At 43.4% G+C, this 15,706-nt stretch overlaps 1 protein-coding gene across 2 annotated transcripts in view; it reads right to left on the bottom strand.

The window, feature by feature from the left end:
* Positions 1-13,438, bottom strand: part of lmx1bb (LIM homeobox transcription factor 1, beta b) — a 45,149-nt gene extending 31,711 nt beyond the window's left edge. The window contains exons 1-3 of one of the 2 annotated variants that reach the window (XM_079162071.1): positions 13,222-13,438; positions 12,753-12,875; positions 12,082-12,268 (exon numbers count right to left, since the gene is read on the bottom strand). In XM_079162071.1, the coding sequence (XP_079018197.1) occupies positions 12,082-12,268; positions 12,753-12,822 (257 nt within the window). In that variant the 5' untranslated portion in view covers positions 12,823-12,875; positions 13,222-13,438. Of the gene's footprint in view, positions 1-12,081; positions 12,269-12,752; positions 13,028-13,221 lie in introns of both variants that reach the window. The other variant, XM_079162072.1, reaches the window with a different exon arrangement.
* Positions 13,439-15,706: the final 2,268 nt, after the last annotated feature.

The raw sequence follows: 15,706 nt of genomic DNA, 5'->3' as shown, positions 1-15,706 counted from the left end.
CGCTCGTCTTAAGTGCCAGCGGCGCGGGGTTTACCACATGAGCCAGAGCAGGCCGACAGAACATTTGGACAATCACGAGGAAGTAGCCCATGAGAAGGTCTTTTTGTGATGGACAGCTTAACGCTATCTGAATTCTTCTGATTTGGTAAACCACAACCCACTGCTATTTGGAGATGGATAAAATAAATGACACTAAACAAAATTCATACAGCCATTATTCTTGGGAGGAAGTTGGTACTTGGTTATTTCTACCCTCAAAATCAGTGGCTCTGCCAGATGAACTCTAATACCCTTTCAGTGACATCAGTTTTAAAAGTGATATTATTCAAACAGTGGTTGTTACAATATGTGGCCATTTATTCACTACTTTTAGCTATTGAGGCCATCTATTTATTAGCTATTTAAACTGTTTATCCATTACCTTTAGCTAACTGTTTATTACTTTGAGGGTACAGCTGACCATATACACGTTTTTTTACTTTTAGCTTATTATTTCCACTGCATATTTATTACTTTTACCAAACAGCTAACTATTACAACCGCGTATCTATTAGTTTTATCTAACTTTTTAAACTGTTTGTCCTTTAAGGATGCACCAATCCAACTCTTTTAGTCCCGATACTGATACCTGGGTTTAGGGTATCGTCTGATATCGAGTACAGATCCGATACCAGAGTTTCATTTATCAGATATTTGCCTCATTGTGTGGCAGTGACTGGGATCATTCTTTAATGTGTAAGGCAACAGCTGGCTAGACTTAAACGTCAGTTTTCAAAACTTTGTAAAACAAGATAATGTGTTAGCACATTAACATCTAGATATACATTGTTTTTATATACTATACATAATATTCTGGAATAAAAAAAAAGATCCAGCTATTTGAGTCAGTATTTGCCGAATATCCGATCTCGGTTTCGGTGCATCCCTGTTAGTTTTTGATATTTCAACTGTTTGTCTATTACTTTCAGCTAACTAATTTAACAATTCTTTTATTACATTTAGCTTACAATTCTACCGACTCTGTTACTAGTTTTCACATAGCGTCTACTCTTAGTCGCAATATATTGTGTTCACGTGTTGTAGCAGTATTTTTTGTTAAATCAAATTGTACAGTTGTTTCTATTTTCCCAAATTACTTGAACTTCTGCAATATAGTTACACGCACCCACTGAAGTACTGAAGTACCTGAAGTACCCTCTGGGCACAGGTACCCCTGGTTGTGAATCACCGACCATTAACACTGTTTACTGCCAGTAATGATGACTCTTTAGTTACGCTGAACACACTAAATATTTACTAAAATACATGACAATAGAAGTATATATAGATAACATGACATTACACAATTTGAAAAGGAGACAGAAAGCTTGAGTCTGAGTTGTGGTGAGGCTAAAACCTATAATAAAACCATGAATGGCAGCATGTGTGTAGATAGTCCCTAACATAGACATACTTGTGGGCAATAAGAAAAACATACACTGCGCTGAACCTGCATGCAGCTTGGAGAATGTTAATAAGGATTATGGTTAATGTACTTATAATATTCATCGCAAAGGCCAAGCGTGTGTCTTTGAAGACGCCGAGGCTTCTGCCAAGCAACACCGACCTTCATGTTTATGTTGTGGGGGGAAAAAAAGTTTCAGCTTAAATAAGCCGGAACCCTCAAGAGGAACAGATAGAAATTCCTCCTCTGTCAGACAGAACGAGGCTGTAAGTGCGGTAATAATTTTTCGAACATGGAAGCCATAAAGAGATGCTGATGCCAGAGAGCGTGCTGCGACCCTGCCGACCTTGCGCCTGCTGTCCTGGCCTCTGGTTAGTGTAAGCAGCATCCAGCTGAAAGCTACCAGAGGCCTTTATGTGTATGTGTGATGTTTCCAAGGAGAGATGGACCAATTAATCTGATTATAGTTGCAAATCCTCCGACATGTGTAGGCCTGTCAGCGACCATGTGCGGTACAGATGTGTGTCTCTGTGTGTGTGTGTGTGTGTAAGCATGTATGTACGTGTGTATCAGATAATCTGTACACATGTGTGAAGGTAAGGCTCCGTGTATATGCAAACAATCTGAATCTTGGCAGAAAATATATATCCCACAAGGTTTATGAAATATCTTGAGTAACAACATCCATCAATCTGATAAAATGGAAATAGGTCTTTCCAGTAAAACAATGGTTGCCAGGTAGCTGTAACTGTATGCAAACACACACACGGGTGAGTGGTCCTTCCTCGGAAGTCAGACAGCGACTGTTAAAAGTACTTGAAATGAAATACCGGGTGAAATAGTAAACCGTATGTCAAAGCTTTCGCGGTCTGTTTAAAAACACAACACCCGAGCACTTAAGGGTTTTTAACAGCCACTTTTCATTGGCACGGTTATGAATATGCCTATTCTGAGGGTGATCCTTTCGTTTTCAAGCCAGAGATCTGAGGCAGTCACAGCTCGCCGTATGTTTGTGCCACTGACTGCAGCCTGCGCTGAGGGGCGGGATGAAGTGGAATGAGGAGCTGACAGACAGGGCCTGATACTGCACTTCCACCACAGGCCAATCCCCAGCTAACCCCTGTGCTGACAGCCAGGATGTAGCACTCATCCACAGGCCACAGCCCAAGCTCTGGGGCCCAGAAAAAGGAGAGCATGGAGAGCAGGGAGAAGGCCGGTCTGCTGATGATAGAAGGGGGGGGGGGGGGGGGGGGGGGTGGGTTGGCTGGTGGTTTGGGTGGCACGCACCGCTTTCTGCCTCCAGAGCAGCAAGACCAAGAGGAGAATCCACAGACTGTGTCGCCTGCCAACAGCATGTCCAATGCTTGGCCGAGTGACAGACCCACTGCACACACACACGCAAGAGGGCACGCTACACACACACATATGGCTGCACACATGCAAGCACGTTCACACAGGAATGCAAAAAAACACGATTGAATGCAAAGCGAAGCTGGAACCTATAGGATACCATATGATAAACATGCTGTATTGAGAAACTGCAAAAACACAGACTTGAAGACACACTCACACCACAAACGCCCAAAAGTGGCGTTTTTTTTTTCCGAAAACCAGATTTTATGGTTACTTTACAGATTCAGGTTTTAAAGTGAGACAATCCAACATAGACATAACAGATGACATTGTATTTCACTGACAGAGTGCTATTGCTGCCAGTACAAGTCATGTGAAACATTCGTCTTGAAAAGTGCACAGGCAGAACTAACGCTTTGGGTAGCTTAACCTCCCATTCTACAGATGTAATTGATTGATATTTGTTGCTAGACAGAGTCTTAGAAGAACCAAAGACGGTTGGGTCAATAAATAATGTAGTCCTAGTCGGTGTTGTGCAAAAGCACAGTGGAGTGATGAAGGTTGAGAGGCCACCGGTGACCCCGGCTGCACGCTGCGAGAGGGCTCCGCTCAGAGCCAGAGCTGTCTCTCCAGCTGGGATCACAACACAACGTTGGAGCTCTGGTTTCAGAGCACAACTCCGGCCCGGGGCTGGCGCTCCCCTGTGAGGCTGGGCCTGCAGGGCCGGCGTTAAGGCAGACAGACACCCTAGGGGTCAGTCAACCCACCTACTCTCAGGAGGAGGCAGCGACAAGCATAGAGGCCAAAGACTGATTGGAGCTGCCTCAGACCAAAGCGTTGCTATTTTAACTGCTGAGTCTGGGTTCGCACCAAGCCTCAGTCTACTACAGCTATTTCTGTTCAATGGGGTTTCCAGTGAACTGGCCCACAGAGGCAGATTCTGTGCATAAATAATGTGCTATGAGACCGTGAGGTTGAATCAAACAATACAATCGGCGAGAGGAGAAGATTTAGATGAATGGAGCAAACAACTCAGCTTTCAAATGCAGCAGCACATTTTTCTTATCAAGGCAACCGAATAGAAATTTCCATCTTGAGAGCACTACGAGATCACACATGCACAAAAAACATTTTGAAAAATCTTAATGTTTTATCCCCTTATCCATCCATTTCATAGACAGCGCTCGTGATTCATGGAATTTCCAGAGAAGCAGCTTTCTGGGAAACATTAATATCCAACCGGCAGAAGAAAAGGTAAAGGGAGAAGAGAAGGGATCGGGGGGGTGCAGCAGGGGGCTGAGGTACAGACGATCAGTATCAGCGTATGGGTACCCGATGATAAAATGCCTCTTCTATTGCAACTCCTTCCAACCCCCTTGTGCACGGTTTCCTCTACTGTTAGCCACCGTTTTATGCAGAGCATGACGTCTGTGTTACAGCTGTCCTAAGGGACGCTAGTGGTGGGTGTCTGGATAAGAGTCCAAGATGGAGAGTCATCTTCTCTCCGCACACACACTTCTCTGTCATCACGGCTGCACTGCAGAGACTCCACATCTGCGTTGCCTTACACCGCTTAGCCCTGCTCTTACCGAGGCCCCCATCATCTCTGCCTCCCTCCCACGTCTCCACTCCCCCATCAGGATCATCCAAATATTTCCCCTCGCTGCTTTTTGAAGCTTCCATGGGTCAAGCGACCTCATGCACAAATCACGCTGGCTTGCCGTGGAGGGGGGGGGGCGGTAGAAGAGGAGAGTGAGTCAGATGCATAGAAACCCAATCTGCACTGTTTTCATACGGGGTTACTCTCCTTGCCAAGACAGCCATCACCAATCAGCGGTTGGTTCTAAACAGAGAGTTTAGGGAGCTCTCACTGTAGATGCCGGTCCTGGCAGCTGATTTCAACCATATTCCCCAGCCACGCCAGGGGGAAGAGGCGGAGAGTAAATTCAGAAAGCCTGACAGCCTGCAACGGTTTAACATGGGGGGTTAGTCCCAAATACATAGCTCTGGATTTATGTTGATGGATGGATAACCAAATCCATCTCATTGTTTGCAATAAAACATAGATGTTAGTTTTTACACCGTGACACCACACTTGCTATGGCGCTGAATTATGATCTGCTGCAAAAGAGACAAATCTCAGTCAGCCACCAGTTTTGGAGCTCACGTCTTTTCAGATGCAAGGGAGAAAAATAATAAACTCAAAGGATATACACAAGGATAATAAAGGACTCAAGTCAGCTCTACAGTGTGTAGGCACAGGAGGTTCAATAACTAATGCAGAACTTTCATAAGCCCTCGAACCAGGCTGGTAAACAGGACAGACAGAGCGGGATGAGCCGGTGTGGACCTTCCCTCCCACCTGCAGGGCACACCAGCTCCGGGTGAGAGGAGATGCTGGGCAGGAATCTGCAAGTGCTGGTTAAAGTAATCACATTGGTTTCACTGCATCTGATCTGCAGTCTAACAGACTTCCAAACAATTGAATGAGTAAATAAAGTGCCCCAGGGGACTCCCGCTGGAGATGGATTACCACAAGAGTGCACACACAAAAGGAGCTGAAGCCCCACAACCCGATGTGAGCCGCAGACAAAAGCCTAGCGTTGGACCTCGACCAGGGAACCGGCAAACTTTATTAATCTCATCCTAGACTGAACCTCCCGCTATTGCAACCCATGCACCCAGAGACGGTCACATGCTCTGCCGTGAGCAGGTCACAAAATGACTGTGCATGTGTGGGCGCATCTGCGATTGGAACGCAAAAGTGGGTGAACATATGTGTTCGAGCACAAGACGGTGTATTCATGATGGTGTGCATTTGCTTGAGCACACACTTCAACATACTGTAGATGCACAAATGTGTGCCTGTGTGCGCATGAGTGTGTATGCGTCCGCTCGAGTGCATAGACCACATAGGATGAGTCTCATGCTCACTTGGCTGTGGAGGCCGGGTCTGAAGGGCCGTGGCATTCGGCAGCCCCATCCCACCCCGGCCCCATTCTTCCCTATTTCTGGGTCCGACACAAATAAAAGGATTAGGAGCCCCCGTTTCCGTCAGACCCTCCATTGAAGACAAAGCTCCGACCAGCTTAGTGTCACACTTAATGATAAAAGTGCAAATCTCTGTCAGTCACTTTGGGCAGGAATACCGGTATTTGGGGGCTAATCTCATTTGATGAAGATTAAAAGAGGTCGGAAAAAAAAAACAGATAAAGAAATGTGTATCTGTACAAAAATCTATAGTGTTGAAATTTAGACATGTCGCAACTAAGATGAGGTGCTGAACTATATCTTTTAAATACAGACAGACAGTAAATGTGAGGCAGAGGAGAGAGCTTAGATTAGAGACAAAGAAAGCAGCAGAGAGAGGAAGCAAGTGCACACACACACACACACACACACACACACACACACACAACCACACGTCCACACAACCACACGTCCACACCCTCACAAAAACCTGGGGTGTATGTAGACAAACACACTGCTCTGCCCATTCCCATGTAGAGCTAGAATGTGTGACGTGAGTGTGAGAGTAAGCCTTGGGCACACAACAGTCTGAATGCAGCACTTGCCACTGTGATGCCAGCCCTCTCTAGTGTATCTGTGAAAAGCCTACGTGTTGGAAAAACATTCCAGAGTGGGATCACATATACATAGTTGGGGCCAGCAGCGATACTGCGAGCCAGCAGCGGAGGCCATGTCTCAATTTCTCGTGCACGTTCGACCAGGCTGCCTGGAAGAAACAAGCCGGGGCTGATTCCAAACTACACAAGCAGAATGAGACAAAGAAATATGAAACGTCATTAAAAAATACAAGAAACGAGCGGAAAATAATTCTGCAAATGTTACACTTTCACACACACCGTACATTATGTTTGAAATGAATAATTTCAGCGCAGCAAAAAATCCAGCGAGTAAAGAAATGCTCATTCTTCTGATTTAAACATGTAATCTGGCAAATTGAAATTGAAAACATTTGCTGAGTGTGTGTATTTCTCTGCTGGCTACTTTAAGAAAGCTATTACAGTATTTCACAGATTTAGCCAAAATCTAATTTGTAAATTGCATTTAATGGTTTGTGGTTGCTTTCCTTTTTTGTTATGAAGAGTTGTCATGCTGTGAAAATAAACCTGAAGGCTCGTGGACTTGGAGCCAGTAATGAAAATCACTACATCGCCGAGCCGAGGGCTTTCTCTCCACCGTCACTGATTAGCATTCCCGATTGACTGACATGTCCCACTGGCTGCCTAACAGCCGGCTTTAGGAGATGAGGTTAAATTGTGGCTACCAACAAATTGCATGCTTGAGTTCCTCTGCACCCCTCTGCTATCATCCAGTGTAATGTGAGCACACCAGGCAGATCCCTCTGCAGATCCTTCTCCTCCCCTGCACTACGGCTCCCCCACACAAAGCCACAGAGACCTCTTTCCACATCCCTCGCCACCAGTCTGGCCTCTAAAGTGGTGATGGGCATTACCGTGGCTGAGCCTCTGTGGCTTCCCAGAGCATCCTGCAAAGTGCTTTGTGTTCCAGCTGCTGCTACATACACAGTCATACACACAAGTATACTTATAGCTCCCCTACACACACACACACACACGCTCATACTGCTCCCACTCATTTCTACTAAAACACAGAAATGCCTTTAAAATACAAACCTTCATGAAAACCCCCGATTTCATGACATAATACTTGTACTTAAGATTTACTGACAGCCTCACAAAAAACATGACGTGAATACAAACAGAAGGCTATTGAAGCTTGAATAGATGTAGCTGGTGTACAATTTACAACAGCACAATCCATATATACAAGGGTTCATGTAAAACGATACGTTTAAATCAAATATTTATCGCTCAAGAGCTATTTGTGGGAACCGGAAAGGACAAAAAACTGAGAATCCAAGTTGTAGCTAGTGATGCAAATAAATACCACTCCAACAGGTCCTTTAATGGGTCTAAATATGCTGGGGCGGGGTGGGGTGGGGTGGGGGGGGGGGACAGTTAGCAAACCATGAGATGACAGATGATGCATCCTAGTATGCTGCTGGGACAGGCCGAGCCATGTTGACATAAAACCCAATACTTCCTTACAGAGGAACGGGGCCAGCTTCAGCTAGCTCCTTGCCGAGCACTAAAAACCCCAGCAAGCTGAAGCAATATTATCTGGCTTAGTGTTTCTAACATTAGATTTGTCTCTCTGTAGAGGTCCTTCTTTTATTTACCCAAGAGCAGTGGCTAAAGACACATTTTTATCCTTTTTAGGGAGAATAAAAAAAAAAAACATAGCTGAAAGTTAGAATGGACTGCACAAAGAAACGTACACCCGCATATCAGAGCTGCTCCTGAAATACTTTAGAAGAACTGAGGACAGTCTTTAATTAACTGCAAAACTACCCAGCTGGGTTGACAACACAAAGTACATCCTAGGTTTTTTTTTTCTTGGTTTTTTTGGGGTGTGCGTATGAGCGTTCACAAAGTGCCAGGCCACGCGGGAGTGCCCTAGAGTGAGTAAAACACACACTCGGTGAGCTAACACAGAAACCCAGCCGTCAGCATCTATCCGGCACACACTGCTGCAGAGTCCCAAGCACAGCTAATTAAAAAACAACAATTTCACAGGAGGGCACTCCAAACATTTCTAAAAAAGCACCTCTCAGCACACCGGGGGATCGTCCAGCATGCATGGGAGGTGAGACAGGTTCTGGGAGCTCTGCTTTTATGGCTTCATCACCGCTGTGTTTTTCTACTCATACTACCGTGACCTGATTTTTAATTTTGCTTACGGCACGCAAATTTGAAAATTTGGAAAAAAAATCTGCATGCCGACGTATCTAAAATAACATTTTGCAAGAAAGTAAAAGTTTACAGAGCGAGAAAAAAAAATATCCACGGTGAAGTGCTAAGTTTAAACATCCGCAGGACCCAGAAGTAGACAGCGTGGTGTAAAACACAGTTCAGTTAATGTTATGTTTTGTAGATGGAGCCCATGGCAGTTTCTAACAAGTCAGTCCATTACAGGGGTGTTGTCCAACACTTTGGTCAAGTGATAGGCCTTATTACATGGCTCCTTTCAAAGCATCTGCTTGGTTAGAGGAAAGGTCTCCCTGGGGAAAAGATCTCCCTCCTCCTAATGATGTATAATTGACCTCCAAACACCAGGGCACAACAAACTCTCTCGGGGTGGTGTAATTCCACTCTACCTTTTACATACCGCCCGTCTCGTTCAAGCTTGTTCCTCCTCTGCGGCTATGGCTCCCGTCCAACTGACAGCTCTGCTTTTTTGCCTTCAATTCTATCAAGCTTCTTCTGAAATATTCTCGCAAAAGGCAGCGCTGTACTGCTGTATTTCTCCTCCTCTGCAATACATTGAATTATATTCCCCCCCCCACACACCTCTGGAAAACATGCCAATCTGTACGTGTGGGATTGTTTCTGACCCTGAATCTTAAAGCCATCACAAATATTCCGTATTCATAAATTTTGTATCAAGACAGGGACGATAAATACAGGGCAGCTGCTTGGCATAAAAAGAGGCCAATATAATCCAATCTTGTTACTATATAATTGCACTATATGGAGCAAGATGTGTTGAACTGTGTTGGTGGGAGTTTTAATAACACAGTACACAATTGTTTTCCCCCGTCTGCACTTAAACCTGTTCCAAAGGTGCAAAAATAAGACTGCTTGCCAATTCCTTGATTTATTATAGCTAGTGAGAGCTGATTACGGGGCATGAATCAGCTGCTATAGGAATGTAATTAGGCACGAAGACCTCTGTAAGGGAAGGAGCTCTCTACACAGCCCAAAGCAGTTTGTGGGCTGACAAATGCATCTTAAATGGGTGTCATAAAAGTCAAAAAGGTGCCAATTACATCTTTAAGTATCCCATCAATGCACATAGAATAAACAAAAAAAAAAAGGGATACTTCTGTCTATGTGATGAGGGACCCTCCGGCTAGCATTTAACCTGGGAGGGGTAAACATTTAAAAAAAAAAAAAAAAGATAAGTGGGGGAAGGAGGGTGAAGAATTAAAAGATGTGATGAATAACAGTGTGTGAGAGCAGGACGTTGCCCAGCAGGTTGCTGTGTTTGGCTGGGGTGAGCGGACTTGCCACACAAGCTCACAGCATTCAGAGTGAAGCACAGAAACGGGGGAAATGGTCAGCTGTGCACCAAATATGGTGCTTCAAAGGCACATCACAAACTAAATGCCAGGAAAGAGTATCATTTGGAAGCAAAAGAGATCTGTCTGTGTATGTTTATGTCTGTCTTCTTCTCTTTACACACACCCCAAAAAAAAAGAAAGAAAGCGCTATATAACAGGCATGAGAAAGAGATCCTTCTCCCTGCCGGACAGTCTCAGCTTGCAGCCACCTCTGAGCCGTGACGCCGTGGCTCTGGTCTGGTATCCCAGAGTTACTGCTATGAATTTTCCATTGTTATCAGGCGACTACACTGCCGTCACAAAGCTGGATGAATGGCACGCACGGCTATAGATGTAACTCTTTGTTGCTGGCGAGGTATCTAGCAGAGAGCCATAATGTCCTGGTAATCGAAGTAGAATTGTTAAAAAGGCCGGACACAAAAAGCTGAAAATGTAGTGACAAGCATGAAAAGCGCTCATGCGATGAGAAACACAGGGCACCCCGGGGTCCTCACAGGCCAAACAGCATTGTTGCTACTTCTGTTACTATATCTGCCATCGCTGCTGATTTTATGTGATAATTTTCTAATTCAATTTACTAATTTATCCTACTCCATAGCTAATGGCTGCCATGCTACTGCCTGTCACAGGCCCAATATAAAATGTAAAAATGTATTGTAATTACCTATAAAGCAAAAAGCACAAGGGGGCAATTCCTAAATTATTTCAATTTATCTATAATTACTGGAATTATTATTTTAGTGGCTGTAATATTAATAATTATGTTTGCTATTTATTGTGTTGCTGTGTGTTTCACAGAATAAATGATGAAATTAACAATCTGGATTTAATCACAGTAGTCTGCTGTTTTAATCAAACTCCAGCATTTAAACCCAAAATAAGTTCGATTTCTTTCTTTTTATAAAACGGTGAAACGTGCAATTTAACACTGGATAATTTAACACTACATGTTTAATGGCTTTAAAATTGTGTGCGTGTGTTTGTGTTATACTTGAGTCATGCGTGCGCAAATGCTGAAACTTCTAATTATAAACGTACTACTTATTAAATCTACATTAGGGCATTTAGCTTGCAGGTATAACTGACAGAAAAAGCGCAAGTTGTTTTTCATTAAACCGTTAAATTGTTGCCATGTCTCATATACCGGATGCAAAAAACACGTAATATCCAATACAAATGAAATAGCCTGAAATAAAATAAAAAATAGCATAAAATTAAATAAAAACACGACTGATTGGTAACGTAAAATAAATAAAAACAACATTTGAAAATGTAATATTTAAGGCAAATCGAGGCATCAGCCTGACAGAAAAGGTGAATTTGGGCCGATCGGAAAATAAATAGTGCGTGGTGCATTCACACTTTATAAAGAAACCCACAGAAATGATATTTTCCATATTTTGAATGAATCCGAAACGGCTGATGAGGACGAGGAAATGACACATGATGCAACCAAGAAATACCTGACGAGAGAGCATGATTAAAAACCCGAGACTGACTGCTCGCCTGCACATTCTCGGGCCTGCGTTGGAGCTCATCTTGTTTGGTTAGAAATGCGCTCGTTCCGCAGACACAAACGTGTGGAAACACCACCGTGGGCCACCGTGACAATAGGAAAGCCAAGCATATGACAATAACATATGACCGCGAATGCCGAGCGTCCACCAGCCAGTGTGAGCACTCTGCTGCGGACATTTCCATATCTCTCACTCATAATTCAAAATGTTTGAGCGAGGTAACAAAAGCTCAGATTTAATTCCACTTGCTCTTGTTGATTTTATAATGCGGCCGCAAGCAGGTCGTTTGAACTCCGGCAGAGCAAGCAATGACAACAGTTTAATACATATTCATGTTGATAGATATCTTTGTTAAATCTTATAGAATTCAAATAGAACTTCACATTAGCTGAACGACTGTATTTTGGCACTGTGACTGACACACACACACCCACACACACCCACACACACACACAAGGCCTCCTGGCCAACCAAAACCATCACGGTGTCTTTTATACTTCTTCTTTTAAACCATTGAAGCAATTTGAAGAAACGCAGAAAAGAAGGGGGAGAACAGAGCTTTTTTTTTTTGTTCTTTCTCAGAGGATTGTGCTTACTGTTGGTAGTCGTGTTTGCAGTAAAGTTTCCTTTCTCTGAAGTAACAGCTGGTGGTGAGGGGCTGTTGACACACGGTGCATTGCAAACACTCCTCGTGCCACGAGGAGTCGTTGACTCTCATCAGGAAGCGGTCGGAGATGGGACGCTGGCATCCTTCACACATGGAGGGATGGTGACAGTCAGTCCCTGGAAAACACAGCAGAGGAGTTGGGGCCCGTCAGAAAAGAGAGAAGGCCTGAGCCAAGAGCTGTACTCTTTGATTAATAACTCTAAAGCGTCACAGTGTAAACAAATCAATTGACGTGTTTTTAATCAAATAAAAAAAAGGCATGTTTAAAAGGATGTAATGTTATATTTTGTTCTACAATAAGGGTTGCAGATGACATCATTCAAACAGATTTCACATGTCTGAGTCGCACGTGATGGGTTTCCTTCACAATTAGATTAAAATAAGATTTTTCATTATCATCTGTATTTTTTTTTTAATCCTGTTTTATGCATGAATATTAACTTGTGATGATCGTAAGCAAAACAGCAGTGTGCATGCACAGTATAGGCTAATGGCATCCAGAGCGGAATAACTGGTGTGTTTGACCTGTGCATGTATAGTTCAAAGTGATTCGCTGAGGTTTTTTGTTTTTTTTTAGGGTAAAAGAAGAAGAAGACTCACCGAGCATGACTCCGAGCGTGGCTTGCCCCGATCGCAGGGGATGGTCTTCGATTTTTATGCCGTCCAGCATGATGCACGTCTCGGACTGTTCTCTCGTGGAGAGGCGCTCCAGTGACACCAGACCTGTTGCAATATCCATAAGAATACGGTCAAACTCGAACAAGAGAATCCCGGGCACACACCGCTGTCTGGAGGCAGAGCGAGTACGAGGCTGGGACCTGTTGAGAGCGCTCGCGTTCCGCTTGACACACAGCCTGCAGCTCGGAGGAGGAACACTAAAAAAAATATATAATAATGAGCTTAGATGCAACGCAAAAAAAAGCTCGACTCTGATGCTCGCGCAAAAGTTAAACGGCAGAGGCAAGTGTAAACCGGCTACACATATCCCCGATGCGTCAGGAGAAGCGTGGAGAGACAGAAAGGAGGCAATAAACGTGGGAGAAAAAAAAAACTCTCTCTCAACAGTCACCTGTTATGATTTGAGGGCTGAGGAAGCTTTAACTTCTCGTCCTCGAGCCGACGGGAGAAAGCTGGGGCTTTCTTCACGGAATAACAGTTTTGTTAAAAGGTGGAGGAAAAAAAAGGAAGCAACACAACTTGACAACAAATCCAAAAACAGGAGGGTGTATGTGTGTATATATGTCCCGGCAGTAACTCTTAGGAAGCAGCAGAGACGGTTGGCTGGTTGTGCCCCTGTCGCTGCAAAAGTCTGAGATCGAGATTGAAGCGAGTGGATCCTCCCACTCTTGCATGCATGGCTACACTTTTTTCATTCCTCCATTCACTGCCGTTGGGGTGCTATTGGAGAGGAGTACAGTGCGCTGCACACAGTCCAATAACAACACACACATGGAAGAAGAGCAGAGGGAAAGCTGGTATTTTACAGAGGCCTGCCTTTACACGGAAGCAACAATGCAATGTCATAATAACAATAACAATAATAATAATAATAATAACCCATAACCCTATGTATAGACGACTACTATTACTACTACTAACAGATAATAATACACTATAATAAGATAATCATTTGGCGTATTATGTCACGGTATTACTGATAACATCATTCTATAACGTTATGTTATCATTTAGCAAACAATACAATCTTGAAGTGAGAGAATAAACATTTTATATTCATCATGAATTAATATTTATATTTCCGTCAGTATGTGAAAAATACCGATCAGCATCACATGCCTTCCTTGCTCCTTTGTGTATTGTTTCCAGTTGAAGCTGCTGTCCCCTTTCAGCTGATGCACCTGGCGATCAGGGGTGATAACAGCGGTTTGTCCAGCACCACACACCATGGCCATCCATCTCTGGGTCAGGGAGAAGCCCCAATAATCATAATAATAATAGTAATAATAATAATAATACAGGCCTGTCCTGTAATTATTTTGCAGGGACACAGCAGCTATATATTTTAATGAGCCCTCGTGTCAAACTCAATCTGAATACTTAAAAACAACAAAATGAGCGTTATTTTAAAATGATATATATATATATAATAATTAATGAGAGATCAGTACATGTATTTAAGGTGGTATCAAGACGTTTGCAAAGGTGTGTTAAATTGAGGCCTGTCTGAAATTACAGGGCTGCTAAAGGGATTGTGCGCTGCTACTCATGACACACTGCATGAGAGGCTCATTGTTATCAAGTTCTTTAAATAAGCCACAGACACAAGCAGGGAGACGCACTGAGGACCGGACACATGGGACACACGTCTTCAGCAACCGTATTGTAAAGCAGTGTTGCTATATGATCAGATAAGCTCATGGCGGACTTCATTTTAATCTTAATAAAAAATAACTACCTGCTGCTTAATTATACACAATGAAGACATGAAGAGAGTATAACAGGCACGACAGCAACGGTGGTGATAATATTTATTATAACAATAAATTGAGATAATCTCCAGGAAAGAAATCTCTCCTATATTTCCAATTACTTATTCTATTGAAAGGAATAAAGGAAGGAAACACATTTTTCTGCACATCTCATGCGCAGCGTTTACCTCCCATCCACAGGCCTAGCTGCTGTTTTTGATGTATTTTGTGGAGCATCAAGGCGATGACCTGTAGCCCAGTTTAGAAACAGAGAGCGGACTGTTGGCGTTGCCCTCTGCCGTTCACTGGGAGAACAGCTGAAGGTATCTAAGAGATTCAGAGGAGCAGAACACAGAAAAGAAACGAGTATTTGCACCTATTGTCACAGTTTTTGAATCATAGCACAGGAACATTTAAAGCTCAAATAAATATGATATGAATACTGATTCTATATGTTTTATTTTAAGGACACGTGCACTTACTCTGTTAAAGACTCAGTATACCTGCCAGTCATGAAGTCACCCACCCCTGGCTGGCTTAGCTGTTTTTGTTTTCTTCTATTTGAGACACTTCTATCAGCATGGGGTCAATTACCTCCGCCTCACACAGAATTGGATTATCTTACCACTAAGAAGCATTACGAGCTGAGCACTATACAATATAATCAATACATTTTTAAAAACATATAGGCTAATACATCACGTGTAACGTCCCCCTTCCCCCTGCGTCCATTCAGCAGTTAGCCTATCGGCCAGGTCACTCGTGTGTATGAGGACATCAAACATTCATTCAATAAATCAATCCGCCAACTTTTAGCCGGCGGTGTTTTAATGAGCCTCTACATGACGAGCCCTCCCTCGCCTGCCGCTATAAGGCAGGAAGAAGAAGAAGAAGAAAAAAAAAACCTTGCAGCAGGTGTGCAGTACAGAAAGCAATGGTCTCCTTAAGTTAAGCAATTTACTTTAAAGTAACCAGAACTGTTGCATCCATCGGAAAGGTAAGAGACCATTATAATGCGCCATTATAGTGGTGCACATTCCTGCAGGCTGCTGTGATTTCGATTAGTTTTCACGGTGAGTGTATAATGACTCTGAATATGAAAATAAATTAGGTTGGAATGCAGAA

This window comes from Pholis gunnellus (genome assembly GCF_910591455.1).
Source record: "Pholis gunnellus genome assembly, chromosome: 6".
Classification (NCBI taxonomy): Eukaryota; Metazoa; Chordata; class Actinopteri; order Perciformes; family Pholidae; genus Pholis; species Pholis gunnellus.
Note: the sequence above shows the minus strand (reverse complement) of the source record. Positions and strands in the feature narration are given on the sequence as shown.